Raw genomic sequence first — 17,468 nt, 5'->3', positions numbered from 1 at the left:
TATCGGGCCATTGAATCCCAACCAGTACGCCAGTATCTGTTTGATTATTGTTCTCATTTGTCCATCATTCAATCTTTCATCTACTTTCTTTCTCCTGATTCAGTCATATCTCCGTATTCCACCTTTTCTCACATGCCCCAATATTCAACTTTCACTCTATATCTCTATCTATCTATCTATATATCTATCTATCTATCTATCGGCTATCTATCTATCTATCTATTTATCTATCTATCACTCTACCTTTCCATAAGTCTCACTTCATCAATGCTTCCAACCTCATTATCCCACTCTCGTCCTTGGTCTCACCGAATCTATTCGTCTACCTCTTTTTCTTCTCTCTCTTCAATTGGTGAGTTAGTGGAGATAAAAAAGAATTTGTATTGGCTCGTCTATCTTCATTTGAACCTTGAACATAATTGATTACTAGGAAAGTTTTTTGAGGACATGAACTTATGATATGATAGGTCTCCTATATTAAAGATATAATGCACTGCGGAAATGTATCTAACTTTCTTTTTGAAACTTATGGTAATAAGAAAAAAGGAGCTATTTTGTATACATCAGAACTCAAGAATATCTTTTCTTTTTAACTATTAGATTAATAGCGTTGGGCCAATCTTAATTAGCCCCACACGTATGATTATATTGTATTATATCCATCTCCATATATCGACCATCATGGATTAACATATAATGATAAAAATTTCAACAAGGCAAGTTTGCTCTGGGAGTTATTTTATTACCAATACCAATCAATTCTACTTACAGTCGCCCAGCACTAAAGGCGTAAGTGTTACAGACACAAATCAATGTCGGCATGTTAATTTCAAGAGGTAATATAGTACATTATGTCTATTTACAAAAAGAATGTATGATCGCACTTTTCACTTAATACTTCAAATCACTTTTATACAAATCATCATTGTCTAATATTTAATAGTAGAAATGTGTTATGATATACAAAAAACACTTGATCGTTTATTCCCGTGCCCTAGACAATTAAAATCATGCAAATCTTTGGTATCAATTTGTCTTTTGCTTCAAATGTGAAAGATTGAATACAGAAAGTTGGTTAGATCAACAAAATATTGTATACAGTATATGCAATATATGCGTATACGCACTCAAATGGAAAGTAAAGTAACGAAAAATGAAACACGATTTCACCGAATCTATATTAACTGACACGACAGAAGCTATCGCATTTGTACGGGACCTTAAAGTACAGTTTTGTTTAAAAAAAACACCCGAAATGAAGCATAATTTGATGCCTTAGTTATGATGATTGAAAATGGAAGATGTGAAATGGAACAAAATAAATATTTGAATGGAATTATATTGATATGGATAAACATATACATACACAGTGACCATGAAAACTATATTATTTGATTCTCATCTTCACCAAATTTGAAATTCTTCTTGGGATGCAGGATTTGACATGATAGAAAGAATACTGATACATCCAAGGATCAGGGCTGTCATCATGAGAATGAGTAAAACCCGATCAAGAATGAGACAAAGATCTATCCATTGCTGCTGGATAGCAGACATTGCTTCTTTCTTCCGAGAAATGTTTACCAGTCTGCGAATGTAGTTGCTAATGCGCATGATCGATGACCCCATGCTGTCGTCATTGGTCTGCAGGAATGAGAAAAAAAAAGTTGACAGAAATTAAAACAAAATAAATAATACAGAAAATACAGAACATGTCCCCCCCCAAAAAAGGGGTCATTTATCTTACATCCACTGCTGGAAGTGCACCACTTATAATGCTAAAACTTTGGTCTAAAATGTTACCCTAACCCTAATTCAATCACGGTCTAAATGAGTTTGTTTTGATTAACATGTAGACACAATTTTCAACATGTTATTTTAATATTCCTACCAATTTTCTTGTTTATTTTTTTTAGTAATGTTTTGTTTCTCTCCAAAATAAATAAAACATATATTATAGTACAATCAACAAAACATTTTCATTTTGCATAAAAAGAAACACACCATTGATAATTGTTTAGATATAATGAACATGCAACATAATTTAACCGAAGGTCTGAGAGAAGTTTAATCTGTCTTTTAAACAAGTGAGAAGATCAGATTCAATCACTGAAAATTGCTCCATTAAGTTCATCTATTCATCCGTCATAAAACCTCCGATTATTGATGGTTATAATGGTAACGAATATCTTTGTATGGCTTTCGGTATCGTGAACATGGTGAAAGGTATCTATGATATGGCCATTATGATACATCTATTCTAAGTTTTATGACAGAGGATGAAGATGCTCAGTCACGTGACCCAACTTGTGACTTACCTCACTACCATAGTCGGAATCCTCACTGGAATGCTTCTCTTTGATTTCTGGCACGGAAACGTCTTCGGGGCTCATATCAAGCTTCTGCAGAAGGCTCTCTCCAATCGCCTTGGTCTCCATCGATGCCTTTCGATTGTCGAACTCGAATGGGTCACTCGTCTTGTAGTCTTGTGCGTCGTGGTCGATGACTTCCACCATGGAACCCTCGTCATCGCTGTACTCGTGACGCCAACCACTGAGCCGAAGGAGTTGAGCGGCTTTGTCGAGGATGAGCCACCGGGCCCATGCAGGCGGAGGATAGGGTAAGTGGAGATGGTAAAGACGGAGAATGATTACGGAGATGGCCGTCTCGATCCCCATTATTGCGATGATGGTTGAAAACAGCTTACCTGCGGGAATAGATGGAAATGAGTGGGAATTAAAGAATAGGTGAAAAACAACAATTGTGGTATATTTATAGACCCATTTTGATGATTTTTAATCTTCAAATGTAAAAGGAAAAAAACGATCCTTGCAAATATAAGTAAACTATTTAGCTTTTTGTCAGAGGAAAAGGTTTATATATGTTCAGTTATCAGGGCATATCAGAACTAAGAAATGTCCTTAAGAAAAAAAATTGTTTTAAGGTGGGATCAAAGACAAAGTTCCTCAATTACTCACCAAGGTAGGAAATCGATTCCGAGGTTGGCGGCAGGAGCTGTGCTCCCAGGAGGAGAAAGAAGACAAGAGACAGCAGGCTGGTGATGTTGAGACCCACTTTCTCTCCCGAGTCTGGAGGGAGGTAGAAACTCAACAACGATACCAGAGACATGAAGACCGATGGGAAGAGAAGGTTGAAGACGTAAAAGAGTGACTTCCGTTTCAGGTTGATATAGTAGGTGACGTCCGAGTATGGGATCGGGCAACAACCGTACTTGATGAGATTCTCTACAACGGGCATCCCCTGAAGTTGCCACTGGCCGTTCGGACTCAGCTGTGAGAAGTCACCAGAGTCTGGAAGTAGTTTGATGCATTAGTACTTAATTATTATTAATGAGTATATTTGTTTTTTGACATAGCATAAATGATCATGAAACAGTCTTGACACACTTAACGAAACCCGTGTTGTTTTAAAAAAGCCTTCTGTGCAGGGGGTGGGGTGTCCTATCAGCATTATGATGAGAACGAAGTCTTAAAACCAAACGTTCTAGGAGCATCAATCGGGTATCAATGGTGAAAATATACCGGTATATGAAGAGAGGTAATAATACGCCTTGATTTAAAGGGATGTTGTGAGTTAGCCCTGAGCTCAGTTTACACGGTACTGCTCAAATTGCATCACATTATTTTGTATACTTATATTCGATAACTTACCTGATTGTTTCTTCATGATAACCTCGTTGCCGAGATAGGCCCAAGGGCCAAATTTGAGTTTACAGCTGTGTTGATCAAAGGGGAAGTATTCGACGCTTAGACTACAGGAGCTCTTGAAGATAGCAGGGGCTTGCCAGAAAACGGTTCCATTGTAGAAGATCTTGGCATTGGTGAGCATGACGTCATTCCCAAGCTCCTTTTCGACGTCCGCACTGGACATAAGAAATGTATGAAAGCAAAAAGAGGGGATTGAATATGTTGCAGAAAGGGAATGAACCTAAAAGGGAAAGATCGCTGGTGTGAGAGAGAAAGGGGGGGGGGTGGAAAAGGAGATGGGGGGATAGAGGAAAGGGCATATTAGAGCAAAAAAGAAGACAAAGAGGACGATAATCTAAATTGATATCTAAAAGTCAAGCATTCATATCAAACAAAAAATGACTGAAGACTAACTAAAATATGTTACCTTTCGTAGAGCACTGTATCCGGTATCCAGATCATTGTGGTAGGAATATGAACGGCGGTTATGTTGTCGTATTCAGCAGGATCCCATGTTAGATATTCATCTATCCAGCTCTATGAAACACATAATAATAAGAGAAGGAATCAGGAAACAAAACAACTCAGACAACAAAGAATAATAGAATACACTATTACCGCGTAACAATTTATTCGATTTTGAAAGGATGCAGGCACACACTATTCCGTATTATATACATCTTCCCCTTTTTTCAATGTCAAGATACAATGTTCATTCAAACATTCCCTCACCCTTAATATTATTTTAAACCCCCCGCATGATAGTGGTTGTGTAATACATGAAAGGGGGGGGGGAGTTCAAATTCTGGGAAACTCCGTGGAGTTCAATACTAAAAGTAAGGAAAAGGTTAGAATGTCACCAACGCAATTAAACTGATCATTCGTGTAACGAAAAGTAAGGAAAAGTCATTCACATTATGAAGCCACTATAGATAACACTGATTATTTGCATACATAATATACTTCCTGACATCATTTTCTCCGTGTACAGAAAGTAAGGACTTCTTTCTATGGCTGGGCTTATGGTTAGAAATTCATGTAGTTTTCACATCTTGTTTTACGAAAAAAAAAATGGTTACCTGTTCGAGCCACATCGCTGTGATCAAAATCTGGTTTCGTTCGTCCTGTTCAATTAAAAGAGAAATGAATTTATAAAGGACAAAAGAGTGAGAGATGAAGAAAGAAAGAAGTGAAAGGGGCATGGATATGGAGTGCAGGAGAACAGAGAGCAAAATAATAAGATAGATATAAGTAAAATCTTACAATCATTCGCCAAGCCACGTTTGGCAGTCGATTAACTACTCGTTCACCAAAGATCCAAGTTAAGAGGAAAATTCTACTGATAATAACCGAAAATAATAAACGATAGTGCCCAACATAATGAAGTATTTATTCGTTTATTAAAACTTAATTATCCAGGGTTACAAGATAACTTTAATAATTCTTAAGCATCACGGTCATGGCATTAATATTACAAATAATCTGTGTCTCTGAATTTATTGTATGCTATTCTTATCTTATGACCTTTATTATGATGTTGTAGATGTCGCACGATTTATCCACATAAACAAATAAACAAACAAACATTAATTACCATTTGAAGAATTCTGGACAATCTCATATGATAATATACATAGATGATAGTGGATTCATTGAAGACTGGTCGCACGTAACGGCTGTATTGTGACAGGAGGTTTCTGACCAGACGGGTTTCCGTGTTGAAAGACGGCCTCGTCGTCCTGGTCGAATTCGACATCGTCATCATCATCTCGGCATCACTAACTATTTGAACAACAGGTATGGATATAAACGGAAAGTTACTATCTCTGCAAATTAGAAGTATAATCACGACTTGACCTTGATTTAACTGAAAATCCTTTCTAAACATATACCGTGTTCACGGCAGAAGTTTGTAATTTTTTTCCCTGTAACATAGACAAAGGAGCATGCTAATAACTTTAATCAATCGTTCCATAACAGCAACCATACGGAAGCTTTAAAATGCCATCTACTGTCTTGATGAGATATGGAGATATTGAGATATACATACAAATTCGATAAGTTATCATGTCGACATGGCTTTTTATAAGAGAACTTGGCAGCATAACCTATCTCACCATCACGTAAAATACAGGGGCCGCGGAACGGGGGGGGGGGGGGGGCTGGAGCCTCCACTTCTTTGATTGTGATTTTTAGCATGGTCAGCCCCCCACACTTTTAAAACCGTTCCGCGGCCCCTGAAATAGATGGCACTTTAAAGACGCAGACCGGGCCAAAAGTGAAATATTGACAAAAATTATTCATATATCAATAGAAAGCTTGAATACTACTAAACACAGAAATGTAAGTTTTACGCAATTTTACTAGCTGAGAATAGTCATTTTCTTTCGAAAATAAGCTTTCTTGTACTAAATGCGTCTATTGCCAGGAGTGAAAAAGAAAAAAAAATCTGCGTTCGAAATGTTACCATCGTACCTCTTCATTCATGTAATTAAAAAGACATTAAATATATATTGTAGCATACAATTTTTTCATAAAGATAAGAACGTCCAACACTGTGACTGATCAAAATTTTAAAGGTGACAGCATCAACAGTAGGTAATTCAAAATGAAACTTACCCTTTAACGTGAAGCCGAATATGATTGCAGATATCAAAAGAACACACCTTGATCTAAAAACATCCATCTTCATATTATTTTGCTTCTATTAAATTCTCATGAATTCAGTGTTAATTTCTTCACTCCCCGTTAGAATGAGTTGCTTACATGTAGTTCATTCCAGAAAAAAAGTAAACACCAAAAAGTTTATTCGTGTCGTGTTGCTGTCGCCAAACAAGCTCAAAGAGACCATGAAGGGAAAACCATAGCACAGATTTTGATTTTCGATCGGTTTGGAATGCATACGAACGGGTGTCATTATAACAATCATTTTTATGACCAATATTGTAGGCTCGATAGTTACGTAACGCCAATCAATGCGATGCTTTTAGCGCATTACATATCTTCGATTGCATTGAACGGATATACTTAGCAATTAATCAACTACTCGAGATTCGTGTTCTCTTTTAAAGCCCTTAAAAGCGCCTTCGTGCGGTGATTCGTTACATTCACCCCGAGCCTTCGACGCAGTTATACCTTTGATGGAAATCTGCATAAACATAAATCTCGATCTCAGTCCTAAACCCAAATCTTCATCTTCATAATTGAATGAAAAACAAATCATGATGTACATTGATTTTTCAAAATGAATTTATCGTGTTCTTGTTAGATCCTTTGAAAAGTTTGTTCTCATTCTGAAATGGAAACTTGTTATAGTAATTGAACATTTTTTTTAAACAAGACCACACATTGGTATTCATAATGCATATATCATTTTCATTTTTTTTAACATACGATAAAACAGCAAAGTGGATAAAATGCCTTGCTCAAGGGCAAAAGTGCCGAACCGGGAATCGAACCACCGATCTTCGGATCTCTAGTACAGCGCCTTAGACCACTTTGCCACGGCCGTTTAAAGTTTAAACCTGCATGTTTAAATGATACACAAATCCAGCTCAAATGTATTTTGATTGTGATTAAAATCTTTATTTGAATGAGGTCTGAAATGCTGACTGATCCGTCAAATTACGTAACATCAGTATGACAATGGAATTTGAAAACTTTGTTTTCACATGAACATGAATTTACTCTTATTACATCAGACAACAATCACAAAGGAGTCGGTTTTGGGGGTTATTTTGGGATTTGATGGGTAACTCCGGTTGGGTGTTTCATAAAGCTGTTCGTAAGATACGAATGACTTTACGTATGACTGGTGATCCTTTCATAAGGCAAGTGATATATCACTATGTATTTGACTTTCGACCCAAGATCATTATCCAATCGTGCGTAAATTTGTGCATACGAACAGCTTTATGAAACACCCACCGGGACGCAGAGAAAAATCGGTGCAAAAATATGTTCATATCATGATGATATTGCATGATGTACTAAATGATAATGACATGGCTTGTATCATTATCAATACCCTTTGGAGGCTTTAATCAAATCTAACATTTAGCACACTTAATACATAAGCATATTGAGAATAACTCGAGGCCTGTGTCTCAGTTGGTTTCGGAAAAGATTTGGATTTGGCTGTTGATATTGGTCTGACCGAGAGATGGCAGCAGATACTTTGGGGAAGTTTGAAATAAATTCATGATACGGATCTATTCATTACGTTTTTACCTTGTTATCAATTAGGGCCCAGAAATAATCATTGAAATCCGATAAAAAAAACAAATTAAAGAATAACACAATCAAGGAAACACAAGAAAATTCATTAAGCATGATCATATCTTTATTGCTTCATAAAAAGTGTGGGTTATTCGGGGAACCATGCACTTTTAACCACCTAAAAAGTTCACTCTACAAGGTACCATTATTATCACGATAGAAGGTATTTGTTACGATAAAATTCTACGTCAACTTTGCGTCAAGGTGCTGAAAGTACGCCAAGATGACATTCTAATGATTACTTGGAAGCTATGCAACTGGTGTGTAAACCTTAAAAATCATACAAATAATGCACAGGTCGGGTTTGCTAATGGTGATGTATTACATTTGAGTGTATTTTTCAATGACAAAAGCTGGAAACTTGCACAACAACGTAGATTCCAGAAATGCCTGCATCGCCACTAACATCACGAACTTTAACCTGTGCATTATTTGTTTTATAAAATGATGTGGTTATACGGCAGAATTGGTTATAAATCAGAAGGAAATGACACAGTAAAAAAATCAATTTCGTGACCTGTGATTATACCATTATTCCCCTCTCAGTAGGCATAATACAGTTAAGTGCATATCCCGTTTTTTGTCCTTTTAACTTTCTTTTCTTTTTTTACCCCTGTCTTACTGTTTCTTTGTTTTATGAATGCACATTCATTTAAAAATGGACATGAATTCATATTTTCATATAACCATGAATGAATATACGAACACTAAAACTCCATTTGTGTGATCATGAACAGGGGTTCTGCATTAATTCGGCAAGTTACCCAAAATGTGCATAAAATGTTGATGTTATTTAGGCCAAGAAGTAAATAATTTACAATCCCCATCAAGATACGATTAATAAAGGATAAATATATATATCAAAACAATTTGAATATATCTTCAATAAGGTGAAACGTAAAAATATGGATACATAACATATCGAATATTATATCAAGTGTATTTACAACAGTTTTACAAATACATGTACATGTATATATTTTTCAAAATCACAATCGGAAATATACTTAATTTTGTCACTGTACTACATAATAGTGGCAAGCTTTTGAATTTTCAATAGTAAAAATGGGGATGAAATAAATCGAGCATGAAAAGGTTGATCAATATTTCGCAGTTTAATGTAATGTTAAGGAATTTGATGGTTCATAGATTTCGGAGTAGACAATCATTTTAATAAGCAGTAATTTTCAGTTTTCTTAATGACTTTAACAAGGGCGAGAATACCTATGGAAAACAAAAATCTTCATCTCCACAGCTTAATCGTATCAGCCTGATTTGATGCTCTTCCTATACCACTTTTTTTCGTCAAGTCATACTCGACAAGTATTAAACTAGCTACACTGATATTTCAAGGTGGATTTGGTTTTATAATTTTCTCTTACACATTCTAGTGTAACTATCATTGGTTTTAAAGTGTAATGAATTATTTCAAAGTTACAAAATTAAGTCACATATACATCGATAAATATTTGATTTTTTTTTCTCTTATTTATAAATTTGTACATCAAACTGATATAAATCACTTTATTAATTTGCCAAGGGATTCATCAAGTTATAGATTTAGTCTTGTATCCGATTCCTCATCACTTAACAATCCCCCTTTTTAAGGAGGGGGAGGGGTAGTATGTTGCATTCTCGCAAACTAAGATCTGAATTATTTTAAGAAGATAAAAATGAACACATTGTTTGACTTGTCAGAGAAAGTTGTATCTTTCAATCACGAATTCAAATTCGCGTCTAGTTATCAGGAAATGAGGTGAATGTATTCATACATAAAAGTTATTGAATTTTACTGCAAGCATTATGGAATACTATAAGCACTTAACATTTTCAGTGTGGAAATAGAGTGTATCCCTTAATGTTGCATGGCCCCCGTATTATCATAATACCCTTCTAAGGTAGTTTCTACAGAGCCTTTAAAGTGCCATCGACTTGACGACGAGATACTTTATCTTGCCATGCCGACATAATAATCTTATTATGTCGACGTGGCGAGATACGTTATCTCGCCACGTTGACTTATAAAACATTATATGTCAACATAGCGAGATATTTCATCTTGCCAAGTCGACTTATAACATATGTCGACATGGCAAGATATGAAGTGTCCAAGGCCCGGCGAGAGTCCAAGAATCTAGCCAAACTGACATATAACCTTTTATAAGTCGACTTGGCGAGATAACGTATCTCGCCATGTCAACATAATAAGGTTATTATGTCGACATGGAAAGATAACCTATCTCGCCAAGTCGTCAAGTCGATGGCACTTTAAAGGCTCCTTAAGTTTCAAGGTAATTTACAATGGAAACAACACCCATTTATATAGCGCGGCTTTGAATCAATGAATTTATAATAGCCTTTGTTGACTTTTCATGAACTCTGAAAATAATACCCGTTTATCAAAGTTTCTTGACCCACTAAGTCAACTTCTTTAACGATCATGAAACGCATGCTAATTGACAACACGCATTTCTATAATTGTCAAAGATATGAGTGTTTTTTATAATTGAAATATCATTCTTTGGTCTGACATGTATATATGTATGTGACGTTTGCTATATCACTGAAATTGCGTTCCAACTCTTCAAGTACTAAGAGTAAGAATTAGGTAAAAATTCAAGGAGGTCCACCAATCAGATGCAATGGTTTCAGTAGCTTATAACAGTCATCAAAATACACCATGAAATACCTCCCTCAGTGATGTTTCATGAAACGTCTTGCCAATTAGTTTTAAAGACAAATTTTCTCCCAGTAAAGCTGGTGTAAGCAATTCAGTAGCTTATCGTACAGTTATCACTGAAACCCAAACGCTCTCCTGCAACTTTGTTTATACCCTTGCATTGGTCTTTTTACCGTGTTTATACTCATCAATATTATTGTTCAACCACAGGACCTCATCAGGTCCTCAGTATCATACCCATACTGGAAATATGGTCACTCGCACGATGATCTTTATCAATTACCATACACTTCACATCATCCTGTTATGTCAGTATCATGACGTAAGTGATGACGTTTTATTAGCCCTGTCTCCACAATCAGAAATTCAAATAGTCACACCGAACGCATATAGTAATTAAGTCCTCTTTGACGTAATACATGCGATATGTCAAACGGATGTCGATTTATCTGGCGATGACGTCACGACGTCGAGATACTGATGTCGAGGAGGCATTGGTGTCGATGTCGGTGTCTTGTAGAAGTTGTAAAGTGGGGTGAATCCCAGTCCGCCGTACACGTACTCATTGTCCTCTTCATCTCTTATTTCATGGGCGCCATGAGCACATTGCTCGTATGTGTGAACTGAAATGACAATAATAACCAAGTTAGAAAAATAAATCTTGTTTTAAAAACATTTTCATCAAATTTTCGTGAGTTGTCATTATTTTCAATATTATATTAAAATCTTGCGTCTATTACTCTTCCTGTAATATTCTTTCTAAATTTCTTTATAATATATATATTGCTAAATAGGTACCCGGTAGGATGTGAAAGTCATTGTAGCTTGTCCAGTACTGTGTGCGCCTCACAGGCGACTGACTGGAATACTCCCCATGGAGTGAAGGATGTGTGCGGGAATGACTGATTGAATCCGATGACCGGGGTAATAATATATCTGTAAATCGCTTAGACACGTCGTTCCGATGTATTAAACGCTATATAAAAAGCGGATTATTATATCATTATTATTATCATTATTATTGCAATTTCCCTCTATTATCTATATCCATTTTCTTCCCTCTGCAGCTAACGTTTAAAGGTATAAAGTAATTTAAACGATTGTATGTGTTAACATCAGATTAAAGTCATAACAATACTGTAATTGGTATAATCTGCTTCAATTGAATTGATTTATACAAAGGTTCATCCAACTATAATATTTCATTTATGATAAAACCCCATATAAAGATGCACTTACGGTCTTCAACTGATTTTCCCAAGTCAATATGAATATCTGCGATGGCTGTCTCATTTTGGTTGTCCATTGACCGACCGAAGAAGCTGCCCTCTAGCGGTTCAGTACCCACAGTGATCTCCAACATTAGATCAACATCGAAGGGCGTGGTAGCTACGTCGGCTGTAAACTAAAATTAAGAGAAGTAATTGGGATGCATTTATATTATAGAATAAGTTCATGAAAACGGCAAAACAAAAAATGACATGACTTGCATTCATGGTCGTATGGGCCTTTGCACCTTGAGGCTTCGAAAGTACTTTTGAAGTAATGCTCGCTTTTGTTAATGACATTATTCATTTTATTAAATCCTAGTAACAAATCTATACAAGAAAAGACAGCTTGCTTCATCATTCGGAAACTTCCAGTAATATCTTGAACAATATTTGCCGAAATTATGAGAAATAAAGAAACGGAAATACTCCAATACATTCCCTTAAGAAATAATTCAAATGACAACCGCAAAATTAATTGAAAACAAAAGCATACAAGGACGTCACTGCAATAGATCAAATAAAGCATATACCAATAGATTGCAAATCAAATATTATGCATACGAGTTTATACATTAAATCAATGGTGGTTGGAAACTCGAACCCTGACTTTGACACAAAAGATGGATAAGTGACTTCATATAGATCTGGAATTGGCGTATAGTGACTCCCAACCCCATGGAGTCGATTCATAATTATCTACCACTCGACTACTACGGTAACACCAACGAAACCGACTTTGAATTCATCGACGGTGAAAACATACTAGCATTCGTTGGTCATTGCCACGTTCTTACAAAGAGTTACGATTGATCCAATCAATCTCAGCTGTATGGAAATCCATCCGTACCATATTTTTTTAAACAAGAAATCTTCTTAGTAAACAAAGAGAATCACACTGAATCTTCCAAAGAACGATGAATGTATGAAAATACATTATATCTTGAAAATATTTGACAAACATGCATTTTAGATGTTGGCATTGCTGTTCATCCATAGTTGCGGTTGATCATTTTAAATCATAACTCTTTGTAAGACAGGGGCCCCTGGAGTCCCCTTTGCCCGTGTGGCTGCAACATAAATCATACTTGACAACTTGATTTTCATACCTTAATATAATACTTGATATCGATAAAGCTGCACCCCTCTAAACCCGTGGCTGGTACAGGTGGTATCACGAGTGGTTTCTGCACCCATGTGGCTCTTGAATAGGAACCACACCCCTCAGACCGTATAGCTTTGACTACGTGTGATGTGGTACGGAAACCAGGTGCACCCACTCCTTCTCTCCTTGCACCGTAGTTCACGGACTAAATATAGTAAAATAATGAAAATAAATAGATTTGGAACCATAAATTTAAAAGGAATCAGTACTTACTTTCAAAAATAATTTGGCAACGTTTAGATGGGATACTAGCGTACAGAGGGGGGAGGGCCTGGCCCCCCCCCCCCAAAAAAAAAATCATGACCAATATTATTGAGAAAAAGAAAGAAAATTAAAACAGGGTTGAAATAAAAAAAAAAAGATTATTATTTAAATAAAATGAAATAACGTCAAAACTTTTGGAGCTGTTGTAAAATTTTGCCCATTACGTTTCGTCGGGCGCCCAGATGATTTTACAACAAAAAATAACAGAAGTATTATGTAAATTGTTTTAACAGGAATTTTTCTGCAATTAAAAAGAACGGGTCCGTTAAAAAAGGGGGAAAAGTTTTTTACAATAAATTTGGAAGGTTCCATACATCAAATACACATTTTCAGTGATTTTACGCGATGCGTGTAGGATCGCAGAGTGCAGTAAGATTACAGGTGTTCTCAATACCCTGCTGCAGGAACTTCTGTTCAAATTTCCTAGCAGTGTAGGAACAAGACATGAGCAGAAAGGAATGAACAGAAAGAGATCAAACAAGGATAATCTTGAAAAGGAAGAATCAAACTGAAAGACTACAAGCACATGTTTTCCTTCCGTATTTCCCATGCAGAGAAAATACATCATCAACATTCTCCTCTGAATAATTAGTATCACAGGAAATGTTGAATACAATTTTTCCTTAACGATTACTTAGTATCATTTCTGCATTCAATTCCGTTTTCGTTTATCCAGTCTTTCATTACGTTTCGACAAGCTTTATAAATAAACCCCAGCCTGTGTTTGGATATCTACAGTTCCTAAGATTTTTAGATGTAGTAGTTCTATTCTATAATACTTTCGGAAAAAAAACATAACACTTTAATCACCTGAATTAATTCGGCTTCTAACGTGCATACACTGCGTCGACTTTTGTTTTCCAGGTTCGCCGAAATGTACACAACTTCTCCAGGGACGTAGCATTTCTTATCCGTATGCGCAGAAACGCTGATTGGCCCTGTTGCGCAGCACAAACAACATACTATTTTCTCATCTTCCGCGTATACTGGGCTCTGCAGGAGAGAAAGGTGAAGAAGGATGGTGAGGGAGAAACGGATTGAGAGAGAAAGAAAGAGAGGGGGGGGGGGGGGAGGGGGAGGAAAAAGTGAGAAATAAAATTTAAAATTGAAAGAAAAAAAATAATAATATAGGAAGAAAACCTATCAGGGCTACCAACAGAAGGCGCACAAAAATATAGTGCTATAAGATTAGTTGGTCCGATATGTTTCTCCTTTTATCGCACCTTTTCCTCTTTCCTGTATTAGAATGCGTACAGGTGGAAGGCCCCATTATACATTTTATATCTCTGTGATATTAATTCATATTCTCTAAAATCCGATTAAATTTCTAAGACTCCCAGGTCCCATACATACATGTTGATACTAGTATCAATATTTATTCATGAGGAAAACTTATCCCTATCGGAATTAGATTGAATCTGTAATGATTTTGGATAAGACTTCTAAAGCCAGCAATTACTTTCAGGATAATTTGATATGTCACCGGTTCTAAAGGAAATTATCTCCAGGTGGGTGTTTCATAAAGCTATTCGTATGTTAAGAGCGACTTTAAGAACGACTGGTGATCCTTTCTTGTGGTAAATAATATATTCATTGGCGATGGTTTGGCACATAAGGAAGGATCACTAGTCGTTCTTAAAGTCGCTCTTAACTTACGAACAGCTTTATGAAACGGCCCCAGGTAGAGATTGAAAATGGAACACGAGAAATACTGTTTAAAAAATCCTTTAAATTAGCATTTAAATGTACATAATAAAATGTTTTAAAAAATAATATTTCATCTAAATATTATCTGTAGGCCTAAATTCATACTCGAATTCCTATATAAAATCATTGTATTATAACAAGATAATTTTCGTTGATGATTATTTCTATCCTTCTCCTCCCCCTTCTTGTTCTTCTTCTTTGTTCCCTTTGTTCCCATCATCATCATAATCATCATTATCGTCACAACCTTCTTCTTTTCCTTTTTTCCTCCTTAACGTAATTTTCATTGTAAAATGAGTTGATAATAATTCGTACGATATTTTTTGCAAGTACATGTATTATTGACATTATAAATCCTTTGAATAACATTTAACCCTAAATACATTTTTTTTCTCTTTTTCGTTATTCATTTTCTACTCATGTCCTTTGGACCTGAAGTTTATATAGCATTCTACTTGCATTAATGAAAACATCAATACTAATAATGATAATAATAATAATTAGTATAGTGCACTTTCTTTCTTTATGACATGATAGAGCATTTTAAACTACAAAATAAAAACCTTACCAATGAATGAATAATTGGATGTCTGTCAATATCACTTTTATACAGGTAAGTCTTTAAGAAGCCCAGTTAGCTACCCTGAAGGTGGTAGCTGTTATCAAATTCAATGACAATATGAAAGACAAAAACAAAGATTTGAAGACTATGCCTTCTTCGGTGCCAACTCTCAACTTTTAAATATACGGGTGATGCGACTGCGCTTACTGGACGAAGTAACAATGCGCACATCTGCATTTTGTAGCATCTGTAGTTTCAATGGGAAATCTTCTGTAGGTGCTCTATTAATGAAATGGAAATAAATGGGCCCTCCACCAGACCCCTGGGTACAACGCATACCCATAAAATAGAAAAAAGGAGGTATTTAACACCCGTCAGAACCACTGACTGCTAATGGGAGAAAGGAGAAGATTCAAGTTCAGCCATTGCAGTGCCTTGCCTTGGATACCTAAAACTATATATTATGGTAGGTTTACTATTTATTTGAAAGGAACCATAGTAACATGACTGAGCAGTAAATAACCATTTATTCCATTAATCATGACCAAGTACCAATAATGGTAAGCCTTAACAAAGCAGGGCCATTGATCTTACCATGCCGCTGGGGATCTTATTCAAGTCTACCGTTACGCCAGATATGGTGAACGCCCTCTTCGTAACGTGGTCAAACTTCCAAGGTCTGTCTATGACTGCACGGGCAAAGAACCGCGAGTACCCGAGGGTTCCTTCAAATGAACAAGGTAAGACGCGGGCAGGTAGCTGGAACTGGAAAGGAAAGCGATGTTCACCGGCTTCGAGTGGAATCTGGTGGTCGTCATTGTCTTCACTAGGTTCTGGGTTAAAATCATAGCAAAATATGGAAACTTAAGATGCTATCAATAAAACAGAAAGACAAAAAGATCTAATAATTCAATTTTACAATAGATATTTTAGAAAACAAGTCTTGTTCTTTCCGATGTTTTTGTTTTAAGCATTAGGACGTAATGAACTGGTTATTTAGTCGTTGAGCGACGATCCTGTATAATTATATTCACACTCAATATGTTATTTCAATAATGCACTTCGAAAACGACAGTGCAGATTTAAAAGAAATACAGGCAAAGAAACTCATAATCTACCTTTTCCAAATATTTGAATATTTTGGTCGAAGTAGCATTCTCCCGCCATGTATGGGATGGTGACCTTTGATTTGCCACGTGACTCGATCTCTGTCCAGTTGACCATAGCACGACCAACAAAATGCATGTATATACCTGGACAAAGAGGAAGAATATATATATATGTTTTAATGTGAGCAGCCTTTAAATATAAATTATTACATCAGTTACCAAATAATTGACCATCACTGAGACAAAAAAAAATGATCAGGTAACTAAATTTGTGCAGATTGGAAAAGAGTCCGAGTAATGGCGTATTTGACTTCAACTGATGACATTCAAATTCGATAACATCTTCAGCTGTTCAACCTATATACTTTCCGAGAAGGAAATGCATTAGAATCGAATGTGTGTGAGTTCATGCAAAGATTAACTCGGATGATATCAGAGTACATGGAGCGTGTTCCCAGGGTCTCACTGTGACATGTATATATTGATGGGTAAATGCTACGGTGACATCGACGAAACTTGTTCCAGACCGATCAAACCTAGTACGTTATTTCCGATGATGGCATATCGGTCAATTTGGCGTTGATTAAGTCGGTGGTACGGCATCGTGATCCTCCACGCGACTGTTGCCAAATGAGAGAGTCACGATCACTTCACACCATAAATTAACCATGTTCACACTGCCGGTTGATAGACGCGTTGACAGGGATCGTGCACCTCACAACCAAACT

The 17,468-nt window shown here is 36.2% G+C and overlaps 2 protein-coding genes across 2 annotated transcripts in view; both read right to left on the bottom strand.

Annotated features, from left to right (window-relative positions):
- Positions 1–723: 723 nt before the first annotated feature.
- On the bottom strand, positions 724–6,496 carry LOC121416181 (neuronal acetylcholine receptor subunit alpha-10-like). Its single transcript, XM_041609666.1, has 8 exons — positions 6,327–6,496; positions 5,302–5,489; positions 4,787–4,831; positions 4,135–4,244; positions 3,672–3,883; positions 2,979–3,311; positions 2,319–2,707; positions 724–1,644 (listed from the first exon to the last, which is right to left on the bottom strand). The coding sequence occupies exons 1-8, from the start codon at positions 6,397–6,399 to the stop codon at positions 1,405–1,407; spliced, it is 1,590 nt and encodes a 529-aa protein (XP_041465600.1). The 5' UTR covers positions 6,400–6,496; the 3' UTR covers positions 724–1,404.
- Positions 6,497–8,594: 2,098 nt separating this feature from the next.
- Positions 8,595–17,468, bottom strand: part of LOC121416180 (arrestin domain-containing protein 3-like) — a 29,706-nt gene continuing 20,832 nt past the window's right edge. Inside the window, exons 3-8 of the mRNA XM_041609665.1 lie at positions 16,750–16,884; positions 16,226–16,464; positions 14,173–14,355; positions 13,043–13,243; positions 11,905–12,070; positions 8,595–11,288 (exon numbers count right to left, since the gene is read on the bottom strand). Coding sequence (XP_041465599.1) covers positions 11,095–11,288; positions 11,905–12,070; positions 13,043–13,243; positions 14,173–14,355; positions 16,226–16,464; positions 16,750–16,884 — 1,118 coding nt within the window. The 3' untranslated portion in view covers positions 8,595–11,094. The remainder of the gene's footprint in view (positions 11,289–11,904; positions 12,071–13,042; positions 13,244–14,172; positions 14,356–16,225; positions 16,465–16,749; positions 16,885–17,468) is intronic.

Source organism: Lytechinus variegatus, chromosome 5 (genome assembly GCF_018143015.1).
Source record: "Lytechinus variegatus isolate NC3 chromosome 5, Lvar_3.0, whole genome shotgun sequence".
Lineage (NCBI taxonomy): Eukaryota > Metazoa > Echinodermata > Echinoidea > Temnopleuroida > Toxopneustidae > Lytechinus > Lytechinus variegatus.
This window is presented reverse-complemented; position numbering and strand designations above follow the sequence as displayed.

What these genes read in the sequence shown, in the direction of transcription:
- LOC121416181 (XM_041609666.1), bottom strand. Translation starts at nt 6,399, where the DNA reads ATGAAGATGGATGTTTTTAGATCAAGGTGTGTTCTTTTGATATCTGCA. An exon ending in TGTCCAGAATTCTTCAAATG is followed by an intron (nt 4,832 to 5,301) that starts GTAATTAATGTT and finishes TTAATTGAACAG; the next exon opens with GACGAACGAAACCAGATTTT. An exon ending in GATACAGTGCTCTACGAAAG is followed by an intron (nt 3,884 to 4,134) that starts GTAACATATTTT and finishes TCTTATGTCCAG; the next exon opens with TGCGGACGTCGAAAAGGAGC.